Source organism: Chaetodon auriga, chromosome 2 (assembly GCF_051107435.1).
Source record: "Chaetodon auriga isolate fChaAug3 chromosome 2, fChaAug3.hap1, whole genome shotgun sequence".
NCBI classification, from domain to species: Eukaryota; Metazoa; Chordata; class Actinopteri; order Chaetodontiformes; family Chaetodontidae; genus Chaetodon; species Chaetodon auriga.
The window spans coordinates 17,851,763-17,864,150 of record NC_135075.1 but is presented as its reverse complement, the minus strand read 5'-3'; the positions used below and the strand labels follow the sequence as shown (position 1 = coordinate 17,864,150).

The 12,388-nt window shown below is 43.9% G+C and overlaps 1 protein-coding gene across 7 annotated transcripts; it reads right to left on the bottom strand.

The window, feature by feature from the left end:
- Window positions 1-134: 134 nt before the first annotated feature.
- Window positions 135-12,177, bottom strand: pbrm1l (polybromo 1, like). 7 transcript variants are annotated; one of them, XM_076759499.1, is made up of 30 exons: window positions 12,065-12,177; window positions 11,560-11,737; window positions 11,317-11,414; window positions 10,961-11,108; window positions 10,720-10,869; window positions 10,441-10,557; window positions 10,277-10,345; window positions 10,059-10,157; window positions 9,893-9,978; window positions 9,689-9,780; window positions 9,385-9,601; window positions 9,100-9,241; window positions 8,826-8,911; window positions 8,372-8,651; window positions 8,145-8,250; window positions 7,405-8,044; window positions 6,564-6,778; window positions 6,290-6,475; window positions 6,032-6,189; window positions 5,705-5,944; window positions 5,040-5,185; window positions 4,762-4,919; window positions 4,020-4,203; window positions 3,728-3,935; window positions 3,395-3,593; window positions 3,158-3,313; window positions 1,701-1,862; window positions 1,265-1,329; window positions 743-947; window positions 277-580 (listed from the first exon to the last, which is right to left on the bottom strand). In XM_076759499.1, exons 2-30 carry the CDS (start codon window positions 11,701-11,703, stop codon window positions 417-419), a joined length of 4,920 nt encoding a protein of 1,639 aa, XP_076615614.1. In that variant the 5' UTR covers window positions 11,704-11,737; window positions 12,065-12,177; the 3' UTR covers window positions 277-416. The 7 variants fall into 7 exon arrangements, with proteins under 7 accessions (XP_076615644.1, XP_076615666.1, XP_076615614.1 ...); XM_076759518.1 differs by having other exon boundaries at window positions 3,242-3,313; XM_076759508.1 differs by having other exon boundaries at window positions 6,290-6,472.
- Between the last annotated feature and the right edge of the window lie 211 nt (window positions 12,178-12,388).

Sequence of the window (12,388 nt, the reverse complement as noted above, 5' to 3'; positions counted from 1 at the left end):
AAAATAATGCAGGATTTAGTGGATTGCGAAGATTGATCCCGTGTCTCTTGTCAGTACAACGATATAAGTGCAACTGGGCAAGCACTAGCACAAAAGCAACACTTCTAATACAAGTTAAAAACAAATACACAGTATAACAGGATACCATGAATTTTATTTTGGTAGAATCAATAAGTCCAAAAAACACTGGGTTTGCAGCACAATTAATCCAGTCTGTAAAAAAAAATGAAAACACACACACACACACACACACACAGTGTAACTATCAAGCTCATCATATTAGCTAATAAATATAAAATTCATGATCATGAATGACTATAAAATATTGCTTCTATGGCCTATAATCCTTCCTAAACTCCATAGCTTGAGGATAAGAGCAGTGAGTGAGCTGGTTATAGTGGTTAGTTTCCAACAGGTTACAGGTTGTGCGCCTGACAGAGGTTCAGAGAGTCTCTTAGCATCAGGTCACGCAGGCGCCACAGTGCATCTGCCATGGTGGTGTGGGCTCCTTTGCTCTTCAGCCAGTGAGCTGGCAGCCGGCTCTCCTGCTCTTTGGTCAGGTGAGCGTCACGCCTTTGAGCTGTAATGGAAACACAGGATAAGAAACACACTCAAATCAAATCAGATCATGTTGGGCAAATCTGTGGTATAATATGAACTTTCTGTACTGCCAATATTGTGCCCACAACAACACTTCTACACACACAAGCCCCAAATGAGAAGATGAGTTAAGGAACACCACCTTTGAGCGTTTGGTCCCACTTGCTGACGGTGCTAGACTCTGCATTCAAGCCCTCAATGTACTTCAAGTAGGCCTCTGAGTGGAGCACCCTCTGGGTCTTTGGTGGTGGGGCCACAAACATGGGAGTGGTGGGCTGCAGGTGTGAGGGCTGTCCCTGTCCTGGATATGGTGGAGGAGCATGCGCCCCTGGGCTGAACATCCCAGGCTAAACTCGAACAACGCCATAGATAAAACAGACTTTTTAGCATTTGGACAATATGTGCAATACTGAATTATAAAAATAATACATTATATATAATAAATATGTATGGTATGTATCTAATAAGAGGCCATGAGGGGTTTGTTTTCTACTTTTTCCCATCTTGTCGAATTCAGTGAAAACAGCAGCTGCATGACTGAAGCAGAATACCAGTAATGATAAATTATGCAAAGAACAAAGTGATTGTCAATATTTCTAACCAGAATTTAACAAGAAGTTGAAAAAAATGTGAACTCAGGAGTATTTTCTGGAACAGGGCTCACCTGTTGCATAAAGTTTCCTGGTGCAGGACTTCCTGCCATGCCGTTCATTCCAGTGGCCATCATACCTGTAAAATCAGAATATTTTGCTTTTGTGCATTTTGCAACTGATCTAAAACTGATGCTGGTGTATTTAATGTTAAGATCTACAACAATGTTTTACAATGACTTATGGAAATGTTAGTTTTTGAATATCAGTTGAGTGTTAGTTGTTTGCTTTGTTTTCACATGCATTATATCTGTGAATGTGTGTGTGGATGCTTTATATTTTAGGTGTGGCATGTGAGTACACTTTGAGAGAGACTGTCGGAGACCAGAGAGCTTTGACTGCTCGGCGAGTACGTCAGGCTGTGCAGCCTGTGGACCAGGTAAACCCCTCCAGCAAGAGAGACACGACTGGATGTGACTGAGCAGGTGTGGCTAGGACAGTGGCCCTTACCCTGATGAAGCATGCCAGGATACCCGGGCATACCTTGCTGGAGATGGTGAGGAGGCAGGTGGGGCCCCCCTGCAGGGTGAGGTGGCATTGGGGCCACACTCAACAAGCCCTCATGGGGGCCCTGCATGGGCATGTAAGGTGGGCCATAAGCTCCCATCATGCCTTGGGGAAGAGGGCGAGGAGAGGACAACATATTCATGCATAAGTGACATGCAGCCGACTCTAAAATAACATGCATTACTACAGCACACAGTGGCCCCTTTCACACATGTACCCGAAGCCGTAAGCGCTCTGGCAATTTTTGGTGTCTCTGGATTAGTTAGATGACGACACAGATGTCAAGAATTACCACTTTGAGGTTGTATGCCTCCGCCAACCAATCAGGTTGCAGTTTACATCCACGTCTGTCCAGAGTCACGATATATACATGAATTTAATAAAAGGTATTTAATGTATTTTTTGTTGGCAAAATGGAAGTTATTGCTATATTGACATGTATGATTCCAGAGAATAGTTTCCAGTGAGAAACATGCCGTCTTCATGCTGACAGAGAGCTTCATCACACGGTGCAACGACAAGCACCTGAAGGTCAATATCAGCAAAACCAGTGAGCTCGTGGTGAACTACAATGCTTCAGATATGAATGTTGCTGCACAGAAGCTACAAAAACGTGGATGCTTCACACACGTCTTCAACCCGGCAGCACAGGTGATCGATACAATCAGCACAGTTTCAAGGTGCGCACTCAAGATTAGTGTCAGCAATTCAGTATCTGACCGAATGTGAAATATGGTCACAGTCTCTCCTTCTGTTCCTGAGTCGTAGTGTTTGATAAAATTCATTAATGGCCAGAAAAGTGCTTTTACAGAACATTATGATGTCACAATGAAGCTGACCTTTGACCTTTTGCATATAAAATGCCATCACTTCATCATTTTATCTTATTTGTGAGGTTTTGTCATAATTAGTGCATGAATTCTTAAGTTTTGGGCAAAAATGTGTTTTGCAAGGTGACCTCTGAACCTAATCAGTTCATCCGTCAGCCATTCAAGATGATGGGAGACCTGACACTGAATTTCGAGCCCAATGTGTGGATAATGAAAACTACTGCCAGCTGCTGGTGATGTTAAAGGTTCAATGTGCGAAAGGGGCAGACAATACAAATGGATCTGAGAATGTTAGCAGGCAAAAAACAAACATAAAAGTTAAATGAAATTTTAAAAAAGTTATTCACGGTTAAGAGTCAGTCATGCAATGTCATGCAATTTCAGATATGAAGCTAGTGATGATACAAACTATAAATGTAAAACAAAGTGAAACAGCAGCAAAAGAAGAAAAATATCGCTTTAAGAACGTAGTTTTGAGATGAATACGTTAGAGGATTAAGGTTTTTAACAGTCCAGCCTCATTTCCCTGCTGTCTTGTCAAACACTCGTGCTGCCCCTGAGAGGGGTTACCTGACACAGGTGACATGGTCTGGTTTATCATTCCCATAGTGCTAGGCGAAGGCACCACCCCCATCAGTGCCCCTACAGGGGTACCTGCTCTAGGGGATGCTTGCTTCTGAGGTGGTCTCTCGCGTTCTTGTTGCTCCACTATTTTGGCTGCGCGTTCTGAAACAAACAAACCGTTTCTGTCTTTACTTCAGCTCACATCAGACAACCTTCACGCGCGAGAGAGTCGCCTCTTCTCACCTTCATACTCTGCTTTCTTGGGACCTTCCAGGTTCCTCCACTCAGTGCCCACAAGTCGACTCAGCTCCCCGAAGGAGTAGTCCGGGTGTCTAGCTTTGATCACTGCTCGCATTTCACTGCTGAACAAGATATAGCCACTCATGTTCATCTTCCTCTTGGCCCCTTCTTTCTTTGACAAGCCCTTCACCTTGGGAGTGGACTTGAAAAAAAAAAGACATAAGATAGAAAACAAAGAGGTTTTGTGTTAATTTTAATATTAGTATCAGGGGTTTGACGCCTTTAGACACAACACCTGAGCTTCTTGAGTTAGGGTCTTTAAAGGTGTATGGGTACCTGAGAGGGTATGTACGGCATGTTGTCCATATCACTTGCAAGTGGGGTTTGCATCTGAGGCATAGAAGGCATCTCTGGAGCCTCCTCCTCTTCGTCCATGTCTTCCATATCATCATCTGCATCCTCCATATCCGCCAGTTTAACTTCGAGCTCATCTATCTTCTTGTCCAAAAAGGGCGATGCTTCCTTCTGTGGCACCATCAATTTCCTAAGTCAAGAGAACACCAATAAAAATCCAGACTGGGCAAGAAATCGCATGAATCCGAATCAGCGCTCTGCTTGACTGACCAACCTGAAATAGAAAATCTCATCCTCCACCACTTTGGAAGAGTACGAGAAGCGTTTCAGACCCTTGAATTTTTTCATCTGCTTCTCCACCTCGATGTAGCGGCTCTCGCACAGCAGGACATCGTCTTCTGACACCTCGGTGGGTCTGCATGACAGGTAGTCCTTAAAAGAGGACACCATGCATTTTCCTGGAGAGCAGACAGGAAGGACAAAACCTGTTTACTGACCGTTAAAGAGTAACTCAGCACAACGACAGTGTGTAACTGTAATGTCAATTTTAAAAAATGGCACGAGTGGGGGTCATGCCAGACTATTTCTTGGCACCGAGTACCGTGCTACTCCGGCGACAACTCCAGCAAGTCAAAGCCAAGAAATAGTCGTATCTATTAAATGTTTAATTGTCATTTCTACACTTTGGTTTTTGTACAGCGCAGACAAATGAGGTGTAACATGTTAATTAGTGAGCTTTAGAGGTGCTGGTAGGTGGATTATGTCCCAGCTGGACAGAAACAGGCAAGCCATTTTGCCACTCTTTCTTCCAGTCTTTGTGCCAAGCTAAGCCAACTGGCGGCTGGCTGTAGCTTTATCTGTAACGGACAGATATGAGAGTGGTATGAATCTTCTCATCTAACTCGCTGTCAGAAATCTAATAAGCTTATTTCCCACAACAGTAGAATTATTCCTTTAAGTGCATTACATGAAGGAGGTACCGGCTCACTGTGTGAACACACGCTCTAAAGCAATACCTATGACACAGGTCATGGGCAAGGTCTCCTCCAGATGGCTCAGAAACACTTCTCTCTTGTAGAACATCTTTGTGGGTTCGTGCTCCGTTTCCTCGGGATGGATGAAGATGGGTCCAAAGAAGAAAGTAGTTCCATTCTGCACCCACAGCTTCTCTATCCTGCAGCCCAGTCAAGACAGCCATGTTTCCAACAGTCAATAATAACAGTACAGCACCAACGTCACATCAGACCCCATTTAAAGAGGAGGCCTTCTTCCACTACAGACTTCTTTCACCCACCTGGCAACTCGGGGCTTGGACAGACCATGTGACTGGATGTAAACACAGTCTCCCACTTTAAACCACATCTTGTTGTAGCGCAACTGTTCATAGTAGTGACAGCCGGGCTCAGCTCCGCTCATCTCCGTAGGGACATCCTCCCTCTCCTAAATGAATAAGTGTGCGCACACACACAGGACTCAGGTGTTTGTTCATATTGTGGCAAACAAATTTTCATACTTGGAGCTAACCACTCTGTTACCCAGCTAATCCTTGTCAAGACATGCCTGCTGCCACTGTGAGCTAATGAATCCCCTGTAGTCGAGGCCAATGCACTTTCTCATTTAGACCTGGACTCAAGCTCTATCCTTTACACCGAATTTGACCAGAGGGCTCGTGTCCTGATTCTGCACGCCTTTTGGGATGAGGCTAAAGCAAGGTCACCCCATTATCTCTACTTATAATTTGTCTTTGTTGTGTCCCTTTATTTGTTCTTACAGTGACCCGCTTTTCAAAAAAGTAAAATGAGAAGAAGGCACACTGGATCATAAGCAGTTCAGAGAAATTATGGGGACTTATTGAGAGCAAGTTGTCTTTTAGCTCTGTGTTGGAAAGAAAAAAAAAAAACTATACCACAAATGATGTACTGCCAAGTTCTAACCATAGAAAATACAGTGTCTCCTCACCTTGTCCACAAAACTGCCATCCGTATACGAAATCGCAAGTTTGTACTGGTCAGGCTTGGCAAACATGGAAGCAACACGGACAACAGGCAGCGGCACCTCCCGAGGGACCAGCTTCACAGAACTCACGGGCATGGCCCATATCTTGATCTTCTTGAACGACTTGCTCCTGGCGGTGTAGCGGGACTCACAGACGTACACGTCCTCGGCTCCGTAGCCCTCAGGCTGCATTTTGAAATAATCCTGCAGCAAAAAGTCACAATTGGGTGAACAGACCCTTGTGCAAAACCTATTTTCTCTGTGTCTTTGAGTTTCTTTGGGTCGTCTTACCTTCACAAACATGACCACACATTTCCCCAGAACTTTACTGATCGACACTTTATTGTAGTAGTCACTCTTGAAGACCTCCTTCTCCAGAAACTTGCGTGTTGCCAGGTGGAAGGTTTCACTTGGTCTGTAGAACCAGCAGCCATAGAGCCACTTCTCACCTTCACGCACAAAACAAGCACGTGTTTAATATTCGATACCAAAAAAACTGTGGTGAATTGATAATGATTTTTTTTGCCAAAACAGCGACGTGCATGTCACCTGCTTCATCCTCCCACAGGCGTTCGATACAGACGATGTGTGGCTTCAGGTTTGACTCTGATGGCTCCACATAGACGAAGTCTCCCACATGGTAGGTGCTGTTTTCAAAGCTGCAGTCCTGACTGTACACTCGCTCTGTCTCCAACTGCCAGGCCTCTCCCGGCAGGTTCTCAGCTTTCCCGCCTTCTTTAGGTGAGAAATATATGATGACGACAAATTAACACCACAGCAATATTTGAGCATATCCTGTGTATCCTGCCAAAAGTTCACACACCTTTCTCCTGCTCTTCCTCCGTCTTTTGCTTGTCCTCTTCAATCTCTTTGGGAATCTTCTCCCTCTTTTCCTGCTCCACGTCGCTGTGCAGGTGTTTTAACGTGTAGTTGAGTGCAGTGGACAGCAGAATCTCTCCATTCTTGCATAGCTCGTCCCTGATCTTAATGAAAAACTGTTGTAGTTCCACAGCATCCTCAAATATCTCAGAGTCAGTCCTGCAAATGCAAAAAAAAAAACGACATTAGGTAAACACTTTCAGGATGCACCTGCAATGCAACTGATAATAGAGAATAGCTTGTAAAATGTGTTACATGCTGATTTCTAAATCTGGACCCAACCCACATCATAACAACACATCATATGATCCAAATTGTGTTTGAAAACAGTACAAATAGAGTAAAAGTCTAAATTCTGAAGGGCTCTTGAAGTTAGATGTATTCATTTTATACAGCACATGCGCTGCAAAAAGTAGGTGGACCATAATTCTGTCAAAGAATGTACATGTATCAGAAAACAGTGCATGATATGTCATTATGTTATTATTACATTTTACCATTTTATTTCCTATTGATTCAAATTGTACAAGGATAACAACGAAAGACTATTTTAGTTTAAATGTAAAAGTCAGCAGACAATTGGATTAGGTTAACATTTTCTAACATTTCCCCATTTGACTTACAAATTATTATCATCGTTTGGGAAACAGCATGTCAGGCCCTTTCAGAGAAGGCTTCAAGGGTCAAAGCGTAGTGTTAAGAGTCAATGGGTAATTTCAATGTTTTTTGTCACTACACTGATCAAAGCGACTTTATTTTTACTGACATAGCTTCAGCTGATATACCTGTTTAGCCTCCTGGCCTTCTCCAGCACTTCGAACATGTGCTCCTGGAAGACGTCCAGTCTCCTGTAACGGCCACGGTCCACGTTCATCCTGACGACATCGAAGTTAAGCGGTGGTTTCTCGGGGTCGTTCGGATCCACAGCCGGAATTTCAGCCAGCGAGTCACTGTAGCATCGGCCCTCTTCATCCTGGTGGCCCAGCACGGACACAAACAGGTTCCTGATCAGCTCTCGCACCAGAGGTCCCACGGCAGGAGGTCCGGAGTCCTCGCCTCCTTCCTGCTGCTTGCGTGTCTCCAGCAGCACACGGTGCAGCACCAGAGCGTCTCGATAGATCAGAGACTCTGGCTCATTGTACATGCAGGCGTTGTTGAACATGAGAGCAAAGTCTTCCACCAGAGCTTCAACGTCTTGGTAACGGCCGGCCGCCATATGGCTTCGCAGGCGCTCCATGTCGATGGGTTTCTTGATAGTGGCGTAGTAGTCAGGTAACTCGGCACGGGACGGCAGGCGGAGGAAGATTGTGCTTAAGCGCCGACCTCGACGGTCAGTGAAGTTTCGCACAGCATCGTACAGCTCATTTAACCTCTGCTGGAGAGGCGTGAGGTATTTAGACTTCTTTGGAGAAACACCACTCTTTCCTAGATAACAAATAAATGTACTTTTTAGACAAATTTCTAAAACCAAAATTAAGCCAAAATGGGATAAAACATACAAAAACACGGTTATGGTCAAACTTACTTGGTTTCAGTTTGGGAGATCCCACGTCTTCCTCTTCAGGCGCCGTTCCCAACTCCTTACGTTTGTCCTTCAGGATCTTCTCCAGAATATCAGCATCATTATACACCTATGTTAAGACCCCACAAAAAATGGTATTATCAGAAAAATAGAACCCAAGCCAAGACTGTTTTGCATTCTGTAATAACAAAGATGAACATCACATATTTTACAAGTAACGCTCTGTCTACCTGAGATCCCTCCTCGTTGTAATGGCGGGCGTTACGGAACATCAACTTCATTTCGTCCATCAGAGCTTCCTCTGTGGCATAGCGTTCATTGCGGATGTTGTGCTCAATGGTCTTTAGGTCCATCGGTTCCAGGATGACTTTATAGTAGTCAGGGTAGTCCTTCTTGGATGGTTTGACCATGAACAGATCACAGAGACGGCGGCTGGTGCCTGCCTCCCTGGCCTCGGTCACTGCAGCGTATAAGGCTTTCATTCGGTTCTTTTTGACATTTTTCTTGTGGCTTAAAAAGAATCAAAGCAGAATATGAATGAGTTTGGGTGGCAACACCGAGACACCAAACAAGGTTTCAGGAATTGTGTATTTCGTTGTGTTGTTAACAAGCAAACTACAAATTCTTCATGTTTAAGAGAAAGAGCAATGGATATACAGTATCATTTGAGAAAAACACACATACCTTTTCCTCTTGATGCTCCCTGCATCAGATGATAGAATGCTGTCTCCATCCTCGTCATCTCTCCTCAGAAGTTCCCTCTTTTTCGCCTATTCAAACAGACGGATCAACTGACTGGCGGATACCTCAGTGGACAATTACACTCACAGGGCTATTTCTGTGAGATGCTTCATGATCGGTTTCAAGTTACAGCTAATTTCATTCATTCGTGGCCTACCTAGAGCGAAAACATCCTGCAGCATAACCTGGCATAGAAAACACAAGCAGAGGTCCTCACCTGCATAATCTGCTGGAGCCTAAAGGCCCGTTTGTAAATGCTTGAGTTAGGCATGTTGTAGCGCTTTGCATTCTCAAACATCAGAGTGAGGTCGGCGTCCATCTGTTCCACACTTTCATACTCGCCATTCTTCATCTTTGCTCTGGAAAATAAACAATTATCAAGGACTTCAATTTCCCTCAGTCACTGTCAATCTCCCCCACCAGAGGGTGTAATTAAAAATGTTAACCGATGAAACCTGTCACTAACTATTTAATCGAATCCAACCGACTGATCATTCCTTACCTGATCTGCTGCAGAGCGATGGGCTGTTTGATCTGCTGATAATAGTCTGGATATTCCCTGCGGGAGGGCAGGTGCTGGAATGGCTCAGAGAAGACCTGGCCCTGGTTGTTCCTGGCCCCCCTCACGGCTTCATACAGCTGGAAGATTGGGTTGCTCATTTCCATACTAGAACTCTGACTCTCAGCCTCTGACTCTCCCTCGTCATAGCACACAGACCCTGGAAACAATAACATCGCAAACAATTTATTTTTATCAGCACCGAAAAAAGGTTAATTTCTCTGCTGCCTAAAGGGTTGATACTTACCAGAGAGCACAGGGTCATCCTCACTCTCTGAGCCATACTGAAGAGCTACGCTGACGCCAGAGAGTCGATCCCCCTGGCCAGACCTGCGATTTCTGAATAGTAAAGACACAAGACATACACCATGCAGCTCTTTAAAGAATCTGTAATTTACTGATTGCATTTGAGACAAAATTAAGACACTAAAAAACAACGGTCATGTAATACCTGATGCGAAGACTAGATTTAGTAGGTTCAGCATGTTCAAGTTCAGTCTTCCGCTGGATAAAGACTTTCTTTATGGTGTTTGCATCCTGTACAACGAGAGAACGACTGATAAGATTTGGGAAGGTGCAACTTAACAAAAAATAAATAAATAAGAAAAGTAAGTTACCTTGAAAACCTGAGATCCTGGTTCATTGTATGTTTTGGCATTTTTGGCCATCAGGTCAATGTCCTTAGCCATAGCATTGACACTTTTGTAGTATCCAATCTATGAAAGCAATACAAATCAGTGCTTGTTATGATAAAACATTATGAAGTTTGGAAATCAGTTCGTTTTAAAAAGATGGATGCACAACAAAGCATATCGTTAGCAAGTAAAGTCACTACCTGTATTCTCTGAGCGATCGTTCTCAGATCTATTGGCTCCTTTATAATGGCATAGTAGTCTGGGTAATGCTTGGAAAGACAGACAGGCCGGGGAACGTCAGACATGTGCAACAATTTTGAAGGCCAAAACCAGTTGAAGTCCAAAAAGCTGCTCGAGGACTTACCACTTTGGAAGGCAATTTCTGGAACAGCTCACTGACCAGACGCCCTGAGGGATCAGCGTGTGACACCACGGCCTCCAAGAGTTGCTCCAACACCTCCTTCAAACTGCCAGTTGAGGTCTAAAAGATGAACATGCATGAATTAATTCTCCTGTGTTTCATTCAGTTAAAAGACACAAACCATTTTTAACAATGCCACACCCATAGGCGATTCTCATAGCTTGCAGTCATGCAAGCAGGGAAGGCACCTCAATGGCACATTTAATGAGGAAGAGAGCTTACCTCATCCTCAGTTGACATTCCTGGGTTATCCATCATATCATCAGCATCTTCATCATCCTCATCTCCATCCCCAGGTTGCACAAACTCAGTCCTTGTTTGCAAATACACCTGCCACAACCTGCATGCAGCTTGATACTCCTCACTGTCACTCTGAATTGTTGAACATGAAAATGAACGTGGAATTATTATGGGAACACTGAAACCATACTGAGATACTGTAGCAGTACTTTTTCCTCCCTACCTTGTAGAACGATTTGGCATTGTTGAACATGAGCTGAAAGTCTGCAGTAAGCTGCTCCACTTCAGTATAATCTTCTGATTTCAGTTTATACTGAATTTTTGTCATATCAATTGGCTGGGACACCACTTCATAATAGTCAGGCTGATTCCTGAAAAAGAACAAGAGATGAGACATCACTGTAATCTCCTTATGTCTGAACGAGATGCCCAGCAAGACCCACCCACCAGTCAGACTGTCAAGTCTCAGTGCGTACACTTTATAATGTCTGGTACTTGCATTAACTGCAAAAGCTATCTCGGGCAGGTCCATCCACAAATTACAGCCAATTTTTTACTCTGGTCTTTCTGTAACAATACCTTCTCTTTGGTACCCTTAGGAAAACTTCACAAAGTTGCCTCCCTTGTTCATCTTTGTGGTCCCTGACAGCATTGAACAGCTCATGGCATACAGCAATCTGGAAGGAACAATTCACATTAATCAAATTCATATTATCTGTTGAAGTGTTTAGTAATGCACACATCTTACATAAAAACATGTCAGAAACATACACGTGCTGATGCAAATAAAGCATCCAATACAACAGGTACTTTTGACGTTACCGTGTCAACCGGAGGAACATTAGAGATTCTTCTTCTTTTCCTGCCACTTCCAGGAGTGGAGGAGGAGGTATCATCGAGATCACCCCCTCCGCTCACACTGCTGGAGGGTGAAGTGGCTCTTCTCCTCTTGGAGCTCGAGGACATCGCTGGGTGGTTTAACAACAGGCTAGCCCGCTAGCTACAAAAACAGAAAAAGAGGCTAAAAACTTGCGGTGGCTTTGGGCCTAATTTACACGCAATTATCTTAAGTTACAGTGGATATCGGTGGCCCATCGCGCAATTCACGACAGAAACAAGAGCAAACTCAACGGGTTAGCTTTAGCACCGTTTGGATGTATGAAACAAAGCAAACAGACGAGCGGCTGTTAGCATGTTATCCTAGCTGTCTTTCCGCTTTCCTACCAACACAGCCAAGCCAATTAATTATATCTAAGTCATCAGGAAACGCACACAAACTCAGTCAAATAAACACAGAAATAAAGTGACACCTGAAAACAAATCTTACCCAAAACTCAGCAAAGTTTGCCGTAGTTCCCTGAGCAAAAATGTTTAAAGGCTAGCTGGCTAGCTAGTATTGTTTGAAAACTCCTGCCCGGAAGTTGAGGTTGTATTGTGTTTGTGTGTAGATAAGGAAAGCGCCACTTGAGGCAGTGCTGCCCCCTTCAGTATGGGAATAGTAACGCACCCAATAGAATGCGCTAGCCAAGCCACACAGACCGCAAACAATTTGAACAAATGTTTTATTTTAGTTTGTTTTAATCCTGGTTCAGCCAAGTAAAGCAGCTGTTTTGAAAAGTTTAACATAATTACATCTTACTCTTATCATTTC

Coding starts and splice junctions, on each gene's coding strand:
- pbrm1l (XM_076759499.1), bottom strand. CDS start 11,703: ATGTCCTCGAGCTCCAAGAGGAGAAGAGCCACTTCACCCTCCAGCAGT. Junction 8,251..8,371: donor ACAACGAGGAGGGATCTCAG/GTAGACAGAGCG, acceptor GTCTTAACATAG/GTGTATAATGATGCTGATAT. Junction 1,863..3,157: donor GACCATGTCACCTGTGTCAG/GTAACCCCTCTC, acceptor CTCTTCCCCAAG/GCATGATGGGAGCTTATGGC.